The 18,382-nt window shown below is 53.4% G+C and overlaps 1 protein-coding gene across 1 annotated transcript; it reads left to right on the plus strand.

Moving 5' to 3' along the window:
- Positions 1–827: 827 nt before the first annotated feature.
- Positions 828–6,718, plus strand: LEP (leptin). The gene is made up of 2 exons (XM_035127222.3): positions 828–980; positions 3,323–6,718. Exons 1-2 carry the CDS (start codon positions 837–839, stop codon positions 3,680–3,682), a joined length of 504 nt encoding a protein of 167 aa, XP_034983113.1. The 5' UTR covers positions 828–836; the 3' UTR covers positions 3,683–6,718.
- Positions 6,719–18,382: the final 11,664 nt, after the last annotated feature.

The raw sequence follows: 18,382 nt of genomic DNA on the forward strand, positions 1-18,382 counted from the left end.
CCAAGCAGGAAACACCATCAAAGCATTCTTGACATATGCCTGTCAAGCCTCTGCTTAAAGACCTCCAAAGGAGGAGACTCCACCACACTCCTTGGCAGCAAATTCCACTGCCGAACAGCTCTTACTGTCAGGAAGTTCTTCCTGATGTTTAGGTGATGTTCTGTTCTTCCCATTTTGTTTTTCACTTGTTTTTCCCTTCAGGGAGCGTGATGCATGCCCCCCCCCCCGCCCCATCTTTTATCTCCCAACAACAGCCCTGTGAGGTTGTTCACCTGTGCATTTGTTTCTAAAGCACCCTTCGAAGGTTAGTCTCTTTTCAAGTTTAGGAAGACTGAGACATAGTGGAATGGAAGGGACCTCAAAGGCTCCTCTAGTCCAACCTCCTGCAGTGCAGGAATCACAGCATCTGGTCCAAAGTCAGACAGGGAAGGAGTCATGGCTGGCCAGGAGATCCCACAAGCAGGATCCGAGCACAAGAGGCCTCTTCCCCAGCAACTGGGGATTCAGAAGCATCGCTGCCTCTGACTGTAGAGGGCAAGCCAGCAAAAGCCCTCTCCTCCTCCATGTCTCCTTCTCTTTTAAAGCCATCTAGTTTGGTTACCTTTATTTCCTCCTGTGGGAGGGAGTTCCATAGTTCAACTGTGTGCTGCATGAAGAAGTCCTTTCTTTTCTCTGTCCCGAATCTTCTAACTTTCGGCTTCTAGTGTTACAAGACAGGGAGAGAACCTTCTCTCTCTATCCACGTTCCCTGTGAGGAAACCTGAACTCACTTTAGGAAACCCAGAGGAGTTCCCCTAACTGGTTTCCCTCTTTATCTGCGCAGGCTGAAGGAGAAGATGCGCTGCCCCAACGTCTCCTTGTGTGGTTTGCTATGGATCTGGCTGCCCCTCTTCCACGGCCGGCCTGTGAAAATCGACAAGGTCGTAGCTGACACTAAAAGCCTCACCAAGACCATCATGGCCAGGATCCAGGAGCACCAGGTAAGAACAGGCTCCGCCCCCTCCTTCCCACCTACTTATAGAAACATTGGATGGTAGAGCTGGATGGGTCTCCCAAGGGTCATCTAGTCCAGCCCTGCAAAAGAATCATGGCCATTTGGTGTCTGACTGTGTCTTCCTGGAGCTCACTGCAGTCTGCAGGACGTTCTGCTCTCCTCCCAGCTGATGAGAGCAAGCCAGGCTTCTCCTGCATTAGTACTACGGTAGCTACCCAGGCAGACGGCATAGTCAGTCTCATGGCACACAAACCAGACAGCCCCGAATGCCCCCTCCTCGGTGCCTGTCTGCTGCAATGGGCTAACAGAGTAGGGAGTGTGGATGAATTGCACCAGAGCCCAGGCTTTCAAAGGGATTGGGTGCTGAGCTTTCATTCAAAAAGAACTAGGCTGCTAGGCTTCCTAGAAGGAAGTTACGCAACAAAATGTGCAGGCAGCCTTCTGGGTGGTTTCTGTCAAATGAGCCGGCCTGGCTGCCCCTGTCTTTGTGTTTTAGCCAATGAGTGAAGTCAGAACTGTGATTGATGAGTGAGTTGTTTGGAAACCAGCCAATAGACTTTCCTGGGGTCCTAAAGAACTAGTGTTTTCCCCCTTCCTTTTAGTTCCCTCCCTTCCACCTTGTAATCTAGTCTTTTCATCCCCCTTCCCCTTTCCATTCTCCCTAGCAACCAGGACACACCTTTCCTGTGGTAGGTTCACTGCGGTCGGGTACACCCTAGAAGCTATTTTATGCAAATACTACTGCACAATAAGTGCAGCTGGATGTTACATAATTCTCCCCCTGCAAGCGGCAAATGCAAAGAGGCCTCGGACGGCAGCTCTTTGTGCACGCTAACCTGGGAATATGCTCAGCAGAACACAAGTGGTTCTTAGGCATCTGAAGCATGCAAGAACTAGGCCCAATTAAGACCAATTGAAGCCTTGGAGCTGTACTAATTTTCAGGGTTGTAGAGGAGAATAATATGCAGGTGCTTGGAGAGTTTATTTAGGTCATGGGCCAGGACTTCTCTGTGGTAAACATTTCAACCCTCCCTGCCAAGCCTGCCATAACAACAACAACAATAATACTTCATTTCTTGCACCCCGCCCATCTGACTGGGTTCCCCCAGCCACTCTGGGCACCTTCCAAGAGAGGATGGGTGTCAGTTAGGCATTCTGGGTAAAAGTGTTCAAAGCATGCGCCTGCCTCATGAGCTCCAGAGTGGTATCATAGAATCGTAGAGTTGGAAGAGACCACAAGGGCCATCGAGTCCAACCCCCTGCCAAGCAGGAAACACCATCAAAGCATTCTTGACATATGCCTGTCAAGCCTCTGCTTAAAGACCTCCAAAGAAGGAGACTCCACCACACTCCTTGGCAGCAAATTCCACTGCCGAACAGCTCTTACTGTCAGGAAGTTCTTCCTAATGTTTAGTAATAATAATAATAATAAATTTTTATTTATACCCCGCCCTCCCCAGTCAAAAACCGGGCTCAGGGCGGCTGACACCAACAGAATTACAATAAAACATAAAAACAATTAATTAAAATACAGATTAAAATACAGTATTAAAATTTAAAGTGCAGCCTCATTTCAAGTAGGCCATAAATCCAAGCCACGAGGGAGGAAAACACAGGGGTCAGGCTGAGTCTAACCCAAAGGCCAGGCGGAACAGCTCTGTCTTGCAGGCCCTGCGGAAAGATGACAAATCCCGCAGGGCCCTGGTCTCCTGGGAAAGAGCGTTCCACCAGGTTGGGGCCAGTACTGAAAAGGCCCTGGCTCTAGTAGAGGCCAATCTAGCCATCTTATGACTCGGGATCTCCAGAATATTATTATTTGTGGACCTTAAGGTCCTCCGTGGGGCATACCAGGAGAGGCGGTCCCGTAGGTACGAGGGTCCCAAGTCGCATAGGGCTTTATCTCGCATAGGTGGAATCTTCTTTCTTGTAGTTTGAATCCATTGCTCCGTGTCCGCTTCTCTGGAGGAGCAGAAAATCTTTCTCCCTCCTCTATATGACATCCTTTGATATATTTGAACATGGCTATCATATCACCCCTTAACCTTCTCTTCTCCAGGCTAAACATACCCAGCTCCCTAAGCCGTTCCTCATAAGGCATCGTTTCCAGGCCTTTTGACCATTTTGGTTGCCCTCTTCTGGACATGTTCCAGCTTGTCTGTATCCTTCTTGAACTGTGGTGCCCAGAATTGGTATGAGCAACAACACACTGGGTGACACTCTTGCTTTGGGCAAGCAGCCCTTCCTCCTTCCCTCCATTCTCCTTCCTCTTGCTGTCATCTGCAGCAGAGCTTGGCTTAACCGCCTGTGATTTCCCTCTTCCCGTTGCAGTTTCCTCCAGTGAACTTGAAGATCAACGGGTTTGATTTCATCCCTGGGCAGCTGCCGGCAGAAAGCCTGGAGTCCATTGACGAAACCCTGCAGATCTTCCACCAGGTCCTCTCCAGCCTCCCTTTGGAGGCTCCCGTGGCACAAATCTCCAACGATGTGGAGAACCTCCGCAGCCTCCTTCAGATGCTGGGCTCCCACCTGGGCTGCCCGCTCCGCAGACCTTCTACGGCCGACAGCCTGGGCAACCTCACAGAGCTGATGACCGTCTCCCCGTACACGACAGCCGTGGTGACCTTGGACCGACTCCACAAGTGCCTCGAAAGCATCGCGAAGTACCTGGACCACGTTCAGAACTGCTAGGGTGTGTGCAAACGCGCAAGAGTCCCTTTGTTTTCCTGGCCGGGTCAAACTCACCCACAGGGGGCGACACCTATGCAAGAAGCAAAACTCCTCAGGTTACGATATCTGTGACGACAGGAAAACCAGCCTCGGAGCAGAACAGTCACACATTCACTTGCGCCAGGAACTGATCTGCGAATGTTTTTGGACCATCCCTGTGTTCCTGGGCATCATCTCTCAGGGTAGACTTGACTCGGTTTGGGGGCAGCTCAGTTTGCAGGGAGGGACGGGGGGGGTCACTCGATCGTGTCTGGTTGTGGTTTGCATGAACGGGAGACTGCAGGGGAATCTTAGAAGGGTACTGTTGGCAGGGACCCCTAGAGCACAGTGGGACCTCGGTTTACAAACACAATTGGTTCCGGAAATCTGTACTTAACCTGAAGCGAACTTTCCCATTGAAAGTAATGGAAAGTGGATTAATCCGTTCCAGACGGGGTCCGCAGAGTACTTAAACTGAAAATACTCAAACCGAGGCGTACTTAAACCGAGGTATGACTGTAATCTAGTCCAAACCCAGGAGCTAAGGAGCTCCGGACTGACGGCCAGTCAACATCCATTCCACTGTCAAATGGTTCTTAGTATCAGGAGGCCCTTCCTAATGTTTTGTTTGAAACTCCTTCCTTGTCATTTGAATTCGATGGTTCGGGTCTTCCTCTCCAGAGCAGCAGAAAACAAGCTTGCTCCCCGTGAAATGCGTGGTTCAAAAAGGGGCACTCCCTATCCCTTGGAGGGGCTTCCATTTTTTCTTTTTCATTTCGGAGGGCCGGTTTGGCTATCTCGTGCTCTCTGGTGTGACTCAGATCAGGCAAAGTGACCCCCACCCCACCCCCACCCCCACGAAACCTGAATGCCAGAAAACAGGAGCAGAAGTTGTTCGTGACTAGCACCGCAGGGAACCCCACAGCCCTCTTCTTCTCTGCCTGAGCAGAGCCTCCAGCGGCACAGAGCTCTTCTGCGGGGCAAGACAGGGCAGGGTGGGGCTGGTTTAAATTTCTATGGGTGGGGGGGGTGAGTTGTTCCAGGGGGGGGAGGTACAATTCCGCATGGTCCAAGTCTTGCTTTCGGATAGGTTCAAGGTTATATACTGCAAAAGAAAAAGAAAGGAAGGAGCAACGTATTTGAAGAGCTGGTCTCGCTGTTAACTTTTCAGACCTCGGAATAACTGATGTAGCAATATCCCCCACGTGGATCCTAATTAAGCCAAACTGGGGCTTGTGTCTTTGGCACACAGGGCAAACCAGTGCTTCCTTCTCATTCTTCAGAATCACTGCTGGGCAAACGACACTTTGGTGCATGTAATGACGAAACCCACAATTTAATTATTATTATTTTGTTATTTTCAGCAAAATGCAGCCTCAGGTGTGTGTGTGTGTGTGTGTGTGTGTGTGTGTGTGTGTGTGTGTGTGTGTGTTTCTGAGCTGAGCAGCAGGGCAAGCCAGGGGGTGTGGGCGTGGGAATGTTTGGTGATTCCCAGTCCCCATTTCACGCAGAACATGCCCCTACGGCTCACCCAGGGCCCGGATTCATGTTTACGAAGGAAGACACGTTAATAAGCAACAGGGCATTAGACGCAGGCCGTCCCAGACTTTCCACTTCAGAGTCAGAATTGGAGAATTATCTGGTCCCAACCCCCTGCAAAGCAGGGATCACGGCTGAATTATCCCGGGCAGGTGGCCAACCAACCTTTGCTTTTAAACCTCCACCACCTTCTGAGGGAGTCTGTTGTGCTGCCAGGCAGCCCTTCCCACCAAAATGTTCTTCTTCATGCTCAGAAGGTTCTTCTCCTGCAGATCGAGATTCCAGAAAATGCCCACCTCGCCCTCTGTGGATGGAGATGGTGGTTTGTGGAAGAGTTCACTTCCCATGTGCAAAGTGCCTGCCTTCAGTTCCCCTCAGACAAGTTCTTGGAACAATGGGGAAGCCTTCGAAATGTGCTCAGCAGAGGGAAAGGATTTGGGGGGGGTGAGTATCCACACTACAAGCAGCACCCCTCTCCCCCCCCCCATTTCCTACTGCCTTCAACCCTCTGAGAAAAATGATTGCTGAGGGCCTCTCAGCTGCAAGGCAGGGGGTTGGACTGGATGACCCTTGGGTCCCTTCCAACTCTACAGTTCTGTGATACTAAGGCAAGTGGCACAAAGGAGAAAGAGAGGAGCTTGGCAGCTTCTCCGCCAAGTGGGGCATCCCTTCTGTGATTCTGCAGCAGGCGGTTTTCCTGCACCAGCTGGGGGTTGGGCTGGATGACCTTTGGGGGGATCACTTCCGATTCTGTGATAGTTCTTAAAGCTGTAGTGAGTGGGGAATGGATGGGCCCCACTGCAAACCTGCCTGCCTCAGTCCAGGCTTTCCGCTCTGCAAAGGTCTCTCCCCCACCTGGGTGCTCATGGATTCAAGCACAGCCGGGCGCAACCAGGGCCTCATCCATGACTCTCGCAAGGAGGAAGGAGGCCTCTGTGCCTTTGCACACAGGGTGCCCTTGTCTGACTCCCTTCCCTTTGAGGCAGGGGGAGATCCCCTCCTCCGCCTCCCTGCGTCTGCTCTCAGCACCCGGGGGTTTCGGTGCAAGGATGGGTGGGAGAAATTCCGCGTCAAGGGAGCAGCTAAGGTGCTTCGCTCTGACTTCTTAGAAAGAGCCTTTTACAACTCTCCCATTTCCCCTTAGGTGGCATTTCAGTTGCAAGACCAAAACGTTTTTTCCGAGGGTGTGATGGGTCATTCAGGGTATTGCATTCCTTCCCTGCTCTGTGAGCTGGAGGGCTCTCTTGCTAGTGTGTGTGTGTGTGTGTGTGTGTCTTGTGGGGAGGGCTGCTCTGAAAGACTCAAGTCAGGAAGAGAGCAGGGGAACTTCCGAAGCAGACCGGAGAAAGCCTCCGTACTGTTAAACTCGCCCTTCTTATTTATTTTCGTTTTCCATTATGACGTTTGTTGATGATTTTTGCTTTTCTTTCTGTGTCTGGAATAATATTTATATTTTATAAACATGTGCTGCATTTTGAATAGTGACGAGTTTTTGCTTTGCTGGCCCCCAGGATCCTTTGGGGGGGGTAGTTTTCTTTCTGGTGGGTTGTCATGGGTGGAGCAGGGATAAGGAAAAGGAGGAGGAGAACATTAACACATTCAGGGTAAATGTATGAGGTGGGGGTCCTATTTCCACCCTGCACTCAGCTCTCACCTGTGGCTCCTAGAAGCTGTCCGCATGCGACAGCAGCCACAATCACGGAAAACGGCTTTGACTGGCTGGCTAAACCAGGTGGGGAAGTGAGGTTACAGGGAACCAGGCAGAGGGCCTTCTTGGTGGTGGCGCCCTCCCAGCAGAGGTCAAGGCAATAAACACCTGACTTTTAGAAGACATCTGAAGGCAGCCCTGTTTAGGGAAGATTTTAATGTTTGATGTGTTTATCGTGTTTTTAATATTCTATTGGGAGCTGCCCAGAGTGGCTGGGGAAACCCATCTGGATGGGCAGGGTATAAATAAGAAATGATGATGATGATGATGATGATGATGATGAAGCTGATGCCAAATGTCCCCCTTGGCTCTGCTATCCTTTGGACCTCATCTGTGTCCCCCGGGGAGGTCAATCAGTGCTACAAACACAGCAAAACAGCAGTGGTCCTTGAAAGTGTCGTGTAATCCACAGACATAGTTATGAGAGGTAGACAAAGGAAGGAGAGAAAGAGACAAAGGCTTTGCAAAGATTCCTTTCTCAGTTTAGCTGGTGAGTCATCCGAAAATCTCCCTCCTTGCCAAGCCAGGGAGCTCTGGGGTATTCCTCGACTTTCGCGGCGTCTTCCAAATATGGTTTTAAAGCTGAACGTCAGAAGATTCAGGTCCGATCAAGAAAGTCCTTCATGCAGCACCTGGTTAAACTATGGAACTCCCTGCCTCAGGAGGCAGCGATGCCCACCAGTCTTTAAAAGAGGATTAGGCCAATTCCAGGAGGACTATGGAAGGCTGCCAGCCGTAATGCTGGACTAGGTAAGCCACTGGCCTGATCCAGAAGGCTCTTCCTACTTATGTTCTTATAGCCTCCTTCATGATTACTAGCCACCGACTGTCCTATTCTCCATGAATTTGTCCAGTCCTCTTTTAAAACCACCCAAAAACCATTGGACTCTGTGGAGCTGTGGGGAAAGGAGACAGGGCCTTTTTGGTGGTGGTCCTCAACCTTTGGGACTCGCTAAGGAGAGCAACAGGCCCGTGCCTTGTTTTGCAGCAACAGGCCTCCCCTGGTTCCCTTGTTACGAAACCAACTGCCTGAGTCACGAATGTCCATGGGGGCGGGTGTGCCTGTTTTTGTTATTCTGTGAAGAGCCAGAGAAGAAGCTGCTGGATCAGGCCAATGACCCATCATCCTGTTCTCAAAGTGGCCAGCCAGATGCCTTCATTTTGTGGTGGTGACTCAATGTGCCACTTCCTCCAGATCCTCCCGAATAGCTTTCTCAACCTGGTAGGGCTCCCATCTGCCCCACCCTGGATGCCAGGAGATTCAGGGAAGGCTGTCCCAGAACTATGCCCTATCTAGGGCATTCTGGCACAGCAACATGGGGGTGCCAGGAGGCGGGTGCCCCAATCACCTCCCTGGGAGCTTTATCTCCAGCTTCTTATTTGTAAAAGCATTTATACAGGGCCACATCAGAAGCCAGCAGGGGTTTTTCTTTATATTGCCTGGCCAAGCGGGAAGACAGGAGGGATAAAAGAAAGAACTTGCTGGCTTTCAAAGAGGACTGGGTAAATTCATGCAGAAAAAGGCTATTGGTAGCTTCTTGCCATGATGGCTCTGCTCTGCCTTCAGTCTTGGGGGCAGCGACGCTTCTGGGAGCCACAGGAGAGGAGAGTTGCTCTTGCGCTCGGATCCTGCTCACTGGTTTCCCATAATGGGAGGAGAGGCACATTGGTGAGGAGAAGATGCTGGACTGGATGGGCCGTTGGCCTAATCCAGCAGGCTCTTCTTCTGATGTTCCTCTAAGACAGGCGTCCCCAAACTGCGGGCCTCCAGATGTTTTGGCCTACAACTCCCATGATCCCTAGCTAACAGGACCAATGGTTGGGGAAGATGGGAATTGTAGTCCAAAACATCTGGAGGGCTGAAGTTTGGGGATGCCTGCTCTAAGACATAGGTAATGGTAAAGGTAACCCGACCGTAAGGTCCAGTCACAGACGACTCTGGGGTTGCATGCTCATCTCGCTCTATAGGCCGAGGGAGCCGGCGTTTGTCCGCAGACAGCTTCCGGATCATGTGGCCAGCATGACTAAGCAGCTTCTGGCAAACTAGAGCAGCACACGGAAATGCCATTTACCTTCCCGCTTGGAGTGGTACCTATTTATCTACTTGCACTGTGTGCTTTCGAACTGCTAGGTTGGCAGGAGCTGGGACCGAGCAACAGGAGCTCACTCCGTCACAGGGATTCGAACCACCGACCTTCCAATCAGCAAGCCCAAGGCTCAGTGGTTTAGACCACAGCGCCACCATTAACAATCCATGCAGGTGACTTGCTGATGAAACCAACCAGTCAGTGACATTTAATAGCTGCTGTGATTTGCTAGAGGCATAAAGGAGCAGAGCTGGTACAACTACTGGGCGGAGGGAGGCAACTGCTCCAGGTGGCAGTAGCTGGGGGGGGGGGGCGAAGCACCACTTCCTTGGCTGCTCCCCTCTCCTGGTGAGCAGGAACAGGAATGTTCTGCACCCCCTAAACTAGCCAGACACCCTTGGGTGTGCTGGGGGATGCTGCTATCCTGAGTCATCTCTCAGAACATGGAAGGGACACACACCGAAGCTGCTGAGGATGTCAGAAGGGAGCCTGGCCGCCTCGGCTGCGGTAGCTGCCACACTGCATGCCCAGGAGATGAACCAAGTGTGCCACTTTGAACTCCTTGTTGTTGTTTAGTCATTTAGTCGTGTCCGACTCTTCGTGACCCCATGGACCAGAGCACACCAGGCACTCCTGTCTTCCACTGCCTCCCACAATTTGATCAAACTCGTGTTCGTAGCTTTGAGAACACCGTCCAACCATCTCATCCTCTCTCGAGCTCCTTAGAGCAGTGTTTCCCAACCTTGTGCCTCCAGCTGTTTTGGGACTACAACTCCCATCATCCCCAGCTAGCAAGACCAGTGGTCAGGAATGATGGGAATTGTAGTCCGAAAACAGCTGGAGGCACAAGGTTGGGAAACACTGCCTTAGAGGATATAAATGCAAATGATAGATAGACAGACAGACAGATAACCATAGAACTGTGGAGTTGAAAGGGGCCCTGGGGTCATCTAGCCCAACCCCCTGCAATGCAGGGTTTTTTTTGCCCAACATGAGGCTTGAACCCACGACCCGGAGATCAAGCGTCTCGTGCTGTACTGGAGCCAATCACTTCCCCCTTTGCTGTTAAACAAATTAAAGTAAAACTAATAAACTAAATTAAAATAAAAGCAGGTAGACCACTTTACAAAGAAGGCAGGAGACCACGGAGATGGCAGATTTTCCTCCCTAGCCTAGGGCAGGGTCTCCTGGAGGTATTTCCTGGAGATCGGACTAAAAGCCTATGATAGAGATAGATAGATAGATAGATGATAGATGATAGATAGATAGATAGATAGATAGATAGATAGATAGATAGATAGATAGATAGATAGATGATAGATAGATAGATGATAGATAGATATAGATAGATAGATAGATACTTTTCCGGTGGAAATGGGGCTTGCTGAGGTTCTCCGTTCCTGCCCCGGCCGCGTGCGCCCCCGCCTGTCCCGCCCCCTCCTGCGAGGGATCATCCTGCCTTGGCACAGGATCACGCGCTCCCTTCAATTAAGCAGGCGACTCCTCCTTAGCACGGAAGCCCCCAGGTGGGGACCCGGGCCCGGACTTGGCAGCCGGCCAGAAATTTGGGGAGGGAGGGGGGGCGCCCACGACCTCCCTCCCCTCCCCTCCCCGCTTCCTCCCTGGGGTCCGCACAGCCCGCGCAGCGTTGCTGCTGACTTTGCAAAGGGGGTGGGAGTGGGGGGTGGGGGTGGGCTTCGCTGGAAAGGCGCTGCCGGCCCCCAAACAGGAGCGGGAGGGTGAAGTCTGCTGCAAAGAGGGCCTGGGGCTTGGCTGCCCTCCAAGGAAAAAGCCGCCCCCAGCCGCGTCCTCCCGTAACCTCCTCCCCCCCCCCTCCCCACGGCAGTCAAGGAGGCCTCTCGCGTGTGTCACGGCAAGAGGCCACGTCGGGACGCACCTGCACCTGGGACGGGGAGGGAGGCGGGGCGGGGAGGAAGAGGGGGGGCTGCTGCTGTCACCGCCCCTCCCCAACCCCAAAGCAGCTCCCTCCCCGCAGAGCGCAGGATTCCTCGGGGTCAAGAGGCAGGCTGCGGAAGAACGGGAGAAGGGCTTGCAGGATCAGGCCCATCTGGTCCACATCCTGATCTTTCCCTCAATGGGAAACCCTCAAGCGCGACCCCCAAGAAGATTATTTTACGCTGGATACTGCCCTGCGATCTTCCAGTGATAAATAAATAAAGGGATAACTAAGAAGACAGGAGTGTCTGGCGTGCTGTGGTCCATGGGGTCGCGAAGAGTCGGACAAGACTAAACGACTAAACAACAACAAGAAGAAGAGCCTGCTGGATCAGACCAAGGGCCCACCCACCTGTCTACCTGCAACAGCAGCCACAGCCCAGGAACAGCTTCAACCGGCCAGCTAAACCAGGTGAAGATAGCTGGTGGCCCTCAATTCCTTGGTGGGTTGGGGACTTCTGCTGCGGATGAAGGCAGGCCCTGGTGGATGGAGAAGATGAGAACAAGTGTGGATCCAACCGTCAAGAAGGTAGTTTTTGCAGGTGCTGTAGAGGGAAGTGAAGGGCAGATGGACTCATCCGCCTGGGAAGGGAGCCCGTCCAGGAGAAGGAAGGACAACTCTGATCCTAAAACGCCACTGTCTTGTGGGATATCTTTGGGAGAAGATAAGGCTCAGGAGTAAACCCTACACAAATCTGGAGTGGAGTCCCTAAGGTGCTTGGATTGCACCTCGTATAGCTCCTTCCCACAACTCCTGCAGCCAAGCTGGTGCTTCCATCATTGAGGCTGGGAGAGGGGTCTTGTCTTCTGGGCAGCCTAGGCCCTCCAGGCACACACGGCCCAGGCTTTTGCCCTGGGGAGGCCACTTCAGTGCTGTTAATGCAAGGGTTTGACTCTCAGAGGCAGGTGGATGCCAACAATACGTCCCATGGAAAGATGGAGCAAGCTCGTTTTCTCCTGCTCCGGAGAGGAGCGCCTGAACCAGTGGATTCAAGGAAGGAGATTGAGAGGAAGTGTTAGGAAGAGCTTTCTGAGGGTTAGAGCTGTGGAACGGACTCCCTCGGAAGGTGGTCAAAGGTGGCATGGATTTTGAAGACCCTCGAACTCAGGGCGAAAGGGAGAAACGTGCTAAGAGGAAGGCACGCTTGGCAAACCCTCATCGTGATCAAGTCCTGCTTGGAAGCCAACGTCCCCACTGTGGAAGGACGTGTGGATCCAGAATTGGCCTCCACAGTCACTTACAGACTCACCGTTAAGACCGCGTACGTGGAAGACAATCTTACTCGGCTACGAGGGATCGCCAAAGAAGAAGAAGTTGAGATTCCTGCATTGCAGGAGGTTGGACTAGAGGACCCTTGGGATCCCCTTCCGACTCTACCATTCATCGAAACTTTGCTGCAGTTGCAGCTCCCGTGAGGATCAGGTGCCGGGAAGCCCAGGCCTGCAGGGTGGAGGAGATGGCATCCGCCAGGCGTTAAGTTGCAGCTGGCGTCTCCACGGCAACCCCAGGTCACCGGAGGATACTCCGAGTGTGAACACCGGCCAAGCCCTTGGCTCCTCCGTGAAAGAGAGAGTAGCTGGCAAGCGGCCAGACCAGGGCTGGGGGAGAAGAGAGGGGAGACACGCAGGAGGAGAGACTGCCAGCGGCACGCAGAGCAAGGAACAGGAGGAGGAGGAGGAGGAAGAAGGTGCAGGCCGGGGGCTGCTCCTTCTTGGCAGCCTCCCCAGCAGCATCACATGACCTGGGAGGGGAGCCCAAAAATGGTGGCACTTGGGATGACGTGGCCGGGGAAAGCTCAGAGTCACCGACCTCGCATGACCTGCTGAGGAATGAGAGAAGCTGCTGCATCATCTCTCACCCAGAAGCAGCTGTCCTGGGCCAGGCTCTCTGCTTCCCTCCAAACCTCCCCCCCCCCGTGTTAGGCCGCCTGCCCACAGCCCCACCCGGCAAGGGTGTCGTCATCATGCACCGTTAGCCCTGGCTTTGCTGCACCCTCCATGGGAGGAATGTCAGAAGAGCCTGCTGGATCAGGCCAACAACGGCCCAGCTAGGCCAGCATCCTGTTCTTCTCACAGTGGCCAACCAGATTCCTCACTGGGAAACCTGCAAGCAGGATCCGAGCACAAGAGCAACTCTCCCCTCCTGTTGGAAACTGGCCTTCAGAACCATGGCTGCCTCTGGCTGGGGAGGAAAAGCAGAGCCAGCCATGAATTTCTCTAACCCTCTTTTAAAGCCATTTAGGTTGGTGGCCATTGCTGGACTAGATGGGCCACTGGCCTCATCCAGCAGCCGAGATCGTCTTATAAGCAACTTCTTAACAATATCAGTGTGGCAGCCAACTGAAGCCCTAGGAGCTGCTTGCTGAGCTAAATGCAGGACTCCCCACCCCACCCTCGCCATATATCTCTTACTGAGTTTCTAGGCAGACTTGTGCTGTTGGCCGGCTGCCTTGAGCCTGGGGGGAGAAGTTCGCCGAGACATATCCAGCATTCAGCCCCTGCTGCAGCTGAATGATCTAAGAGCGCCTCGGGGCAGAGACCCTGGCATCCACCCCCACTGCTGCCTGCGCCGCATGGGCGTAGCGTGGGTTGCCAGTGCCCGGGGCAAGGCAAGTGTTGCGCCCTGCTGGTGGAGTGGTGTGTCCCTTTGCCAGCCAGCGTCTCATCAAGGGAATCTCTCCTTGCAACTAGCTCCTACCTGGGAGCAGAGATAAGGCAGAGAAAGCGCCACCATGCCACCTCACCAGGGCCGTCTTACCCATAGGTGCTTGGGGTGCGGGGCACCCAGGCACCGGGCTCTCAGGGGCGCCAGGCCAAGAATCCGGGGCCTGAGAGTTGAGCTTGGGGAAGAGCCCGTCTGTCCGTCAGAGCGCCATGGCAGGCTCTCCTGATGCAGGTGGCTCTGCGCCACGAGTACAGGGGTTACCGAGCCAGCGAGACACTGAGGCGGCCGGCCAGCTCTGCCCTCCTGTGTGCCTGGGACTGGGCAACCTGGGGGGGGGAGACGGGCAGAGCTTTGCACCCCGGCGCCGCATATGCTTAAGACAGCCCTGCACCTCACCCTCCTGTCCTTGCAGTGAGGTGCTCTGGGCAACGCACATGGCTCCGGAAGTGCTTTCCTACCTTCCTCTTCCTCCCTTCCTTCTCGGGGGGCGGGGGCAGTGGTGCTCTCCCCTCATTGGCAGGCCAAGAGGCAGAGCATGTGGGGGCATCCCTTGGCCAGCTGCAAGGAGGCAGCGCTGCAACCTCCCAGCCTGGGTATGGCTTGCTTCCCTACGGTTCTGGCCTCGACAAGGGAGCCTGTCCTGGGGGCACTTGGTTTCACCCCCTTTTAAATTTGCACTCGGGGTCACAGCCTCGTGTTACTGCTGCCCAGCCAGAGATGCAGCTAGGTCTGGACTTTGAGGTGAAGGCCCACTGCTTACAGAGTCCCTAGACACCCCCTCGGAGAGAGGGAGGCAGTGTGGACAAAGGCAAGCGGGCCCAAGTCCCCCCCTGGCCTGCTGACCTCCGTAGCGGATGCCTCTGGTCACCATTTTTAAACAAGAGGTTATTTTAAACGAGGTTTCAAGGTTGGAGGGTGACGTTTGGGCACGCTCATGGTCGCAGAAGCCCCTTTCATTCTGCTCGCTTGGAGAAGAGCCTTATCTTCATTTTGCTGACTTGAAACATTCCGAGGCCGCCTTTCCCGAGGAGATGCCCTTCGGAGGAAGCTCGCAAACAAAACAAAAGATGATAAAAATAGAGCAAAACTAAAATCAGGGCAGGCCAACTGTTCTTTGCTGCTCTAATAGGAGGAAGGTTGAAACCGCATGAAATTGCGGGGAGAGAAGGGGCATGCAAAAGAATTTGTGCCTCACAACGGAAGGAAGGAATGCTCACGGCTGCCTAGAGCCTCCCCCCAGAAACCCCTTCCCAGCAAGGCCATCAGGCCCTTGGGTCTAGGACAACCTGCCCGCCCCCGTCACCCTCATCCTATTTCATCATGACGCAGAGGTTGGCTCTTGCCTGAGCCAAATAGAAACGGCTCCCTTCTCGCCTCGGGGTGAGGAAACAGATCCTGGGCTCCTGGCCCAGACTGTGTTGCCCGGGCCAGCCCAATGTGAGCGTTTAGCCCCCCCCCCCGGGAGCTTCCCTGGCAGACAGGAGACGGGGATTTTAATGAGGCAGAGCGAGAGGCATGAAATGGCAAAGGTGCTTGACGTCAGCCGTGACGTGAGGAGGATATCGACCGGCAAGTCAGCATATTTAGGGACTGCCCTCCTGTTTAACCGCAATGGGTTTGTGTTTCGGGATGGGAACTGTTTCCCTAGAGTTTGAGAAGTTAATTTGAAGTTCACGTGATGGGCCAGAGTGATTTGGGTCTGGCATGGCAGAGAGCTGTCTGTCTTCTGGCAAAGGAGCGAAGGCCTCTGGGAAGGAAGGGCAAGAGCTACTGGGCATCTAATACATGCAGAAAAGTAAATTAATAAATCCCACGAGATGAGCCCAATGGCCCACCTAGGCCCGCATCCTTTTCTCACCATGGCTGAACAGTTTATTTATTGAACTTGTGTTCATCCACCTTCATCCACAAATCTCAGGGGGGTTCACGGTGTTATAAGCTCTTACAACAACGGCATAAAAACACAAAACACATCATAAAAACAAGAACAAAACAAGCCAATATCCCCCCTCCCCCCCACCTCCTCTGCACGTTCGCCTCTGCAAAAAGCAGCAAGCAGGATCCGAGCACAAGAGCAACTCTCCCCTCCTGTGGTTTCTAGCAACTGGGATTCAGAAGCACAGCTGCCTCTGACTGTGGAGACAGAGCAGAGGTGGGCAGGAGCTATCCATTGCCCTCCAAGAGTCATTTCGTTGTCTGGAGAGGTCACTTCCTGGTTTGCATGGACATGCCGTTTTTAACAGAGCCCAGCACCGGCTGGAAGAGCGCAGCTGTATGGAGGCAGAACCGGGGGTTGAAATTTTGTGCCCCAGACAATTTCGCACCCCTGTGGCCCCCCCTCATGCTATGCCACTGTTCTGGTGCTCAGATCTTCCTTGTGGGTTTCCCATTGGGGCATCTAGTCAGCCACTGTGAGAGCAGGATACTGATGCTGCTACTACTACTACTACTATTTATACCCCACCTATCTGGCTGGGTTTCCCCAGCCACTCTGGGCAGCTTCCAACAGAATTAAAAGCACAATAAAACATCAGATATTAAAAACTTCCCTAAGCAGGGCTGCCTTCAGATGTCTTCTTAAAGTCGGATAGTTTTTTCTTCCCTTGAATAAGGGCGTTCCACAGGGCAGGCACCACCACCAAGAAGGCCCTCTGCCTGGTTCCCTGCAACTTGGCTTCTCGCAACGAGGGAACCGCCAGAAGGCCCTCAGAGCTGGACCTCAGTGTCCGGGCTGAACGATGGGGCTGGAGACGCTCCTTCAGGTATACTGGGCTGAGACTAGATGGGCCATTGGCCTGATCCGGCCTGCTCATCGTAGGTTCCAATGTAATTATTTGCATCTTCAGCTTCCCCCTGCTGCCCCCTCGACTCTTAGCAACCCGCTATGTAATCCTACTGCCCCCCCGGGGGGGTTGCACCACCCACAATGGGAGCCAGGGCATTAGATCTCTCATGTAAGGCCTGTAAAGTGGAATAAAAGGATGCCCAGGTGGCGCTGTGGTTAAACCACTGAGCCTAGGGCTTGCTGATCAGAAGGTTGGCGGTTCGAATCCGTGACGGGGTGAGCTCCCGTTGCTTGGTCCCAGCTCCTGCTAACCTAGCAGTTCGAAAGCACATCAAAATGCAAGTAGATAAATAGGAACCGCTACAGCGGGAAGGTAAACGGCGTTTCCATGTGCTGCTCTGGCTCGCGAGAAGCGGCTTTGTCATGCTGGCCACATGACCTGGAAGCTGTACGCCAGCTCCCTCGGCCAATAATGCGAGATGAGCGCGCAACCCCAGAGTTGGTCATGACTGGACCTAATGGTCAGGGGTCCCTTTACCTTTACCTTTACCTTATGTATCTGAAGACGTGTGCAAGCGCACGAAAGCTCATACCAATAACAAACTTAGTTGGCCTCTAAGGTGCTACTGGAAGGAATTTTTAAAATTTTATTTTGACTATGGCAGACCAACATGGCTACCTACCTGTAGCTAAAGGGATGCCTGTTCCTCCTACATTGCAGGGGGCCCCCCGGGAGGTCCCTTCCAACTCTCTGATTGTGCGATAGATGCTCAAGGACCACAGTGCCTTCCAACGCCAGCACCCCTGGCTTCTGAAGCAGAGCAAGAGCAGGATCAGAACCCGTGAGTCAGGGCTCTCTCCCACGTCCCCATCTCCTCCTGCATTTCTCTTGCATCAGCTTGCAGCTATTACGCCGCCGCATGTCTCTGCTCTCAATTACCCAGCGAGGGAGCGGAGGGAGAGCGGCTGGCCTTGCCCCTTCCCAGAAATCTGCCCGAGGTGCCGGTCCCCTTGGGGCGCTCTGGTGCGTAAGAGGCATCCGACTCATTGGGCTGGGTAGTAAGCCTGTGCCACCGTCACCTCCCCGGGACACCCTGCTCTCCCACACCTGGCACTGGCTACGAGAGGGTGGTGCCAGAGCCCGGGCCAGGGCGCCGGATCTCTCCCCCCGCCTTCTTGGAAGGTGAGAAGCCAGGAACGCAGCAGGCCACCCGCCAAGGAGGCACAGCAGCTGGGGGAGAGACCCAGCCAGAAGGCAGCTTGGCTGGGAAAGGGATTCTGGCAGCAGAGGACCAGCAGAAGCAGCTGTTGCAAAGCCACTGGGCTGCCTTGTTATTTATTTCTTATTTATGATAGTCTTTCTGTACCGCTCAATCACAGAACACACTGAAGCGGCTGACTACATTTAAAAAGATCTTGAATGAAAGCGTTTTTTAAAGCCATTCAAAAGCAGAACAGCAAGCCTCCACAAACCATGATGCGAGATGTACTCGATTGCCTGTGTGGGTCCTGGAGGAATGGGAAAAGCTCCCAGCACTTGGCGTGGAAGGAGCCTGTTGTCAAACGAGCCTCGCTAACTCGGGGAACATTCCCTCTGAAATCTGAAGGTGGGAAAGAGACCTTTGCCTTTTGCATTAAAGCCAAGTGGTTCACACATACGGGGCAGGGGGAGAGAAAGAGAATCTGAATCTGTTTCACTAAGGACCACTGGACAAGTTCCCTTTCAAGTCTGCGGTTCAAACAACCCAGAAGTCACAGCTTTACATGATTAAGGACTCGCACCCATAGAGTCGTAGAGTTGGAAGGGACCCCTGAAGGTCTTCTAGTCCAACCCCCTGCACTTCAGGGATCTTTTGCCCAACATGGGACTCAAATCCACGACCCTGAGATTAAGAGTCTCCTGCTCTACCAGCTGAGCCATCCCAGGAAAGATTAATTCAAA

Source organism: Zootoca vivipara, chromosome 9 (genome assembly GCF_965207765.1).
Source record: "Zootoca vivipara chromosome 9, rZooViv2.hap1.1, whole genome shotgun sequence".
NCBI classification, from domain to species: domain Eukaryota; kingdom Metazoa; phylum Chordata; class Lepidosauria; order Squamata; family Lacertidae; genus Zootoca; species Zootoca vivipara.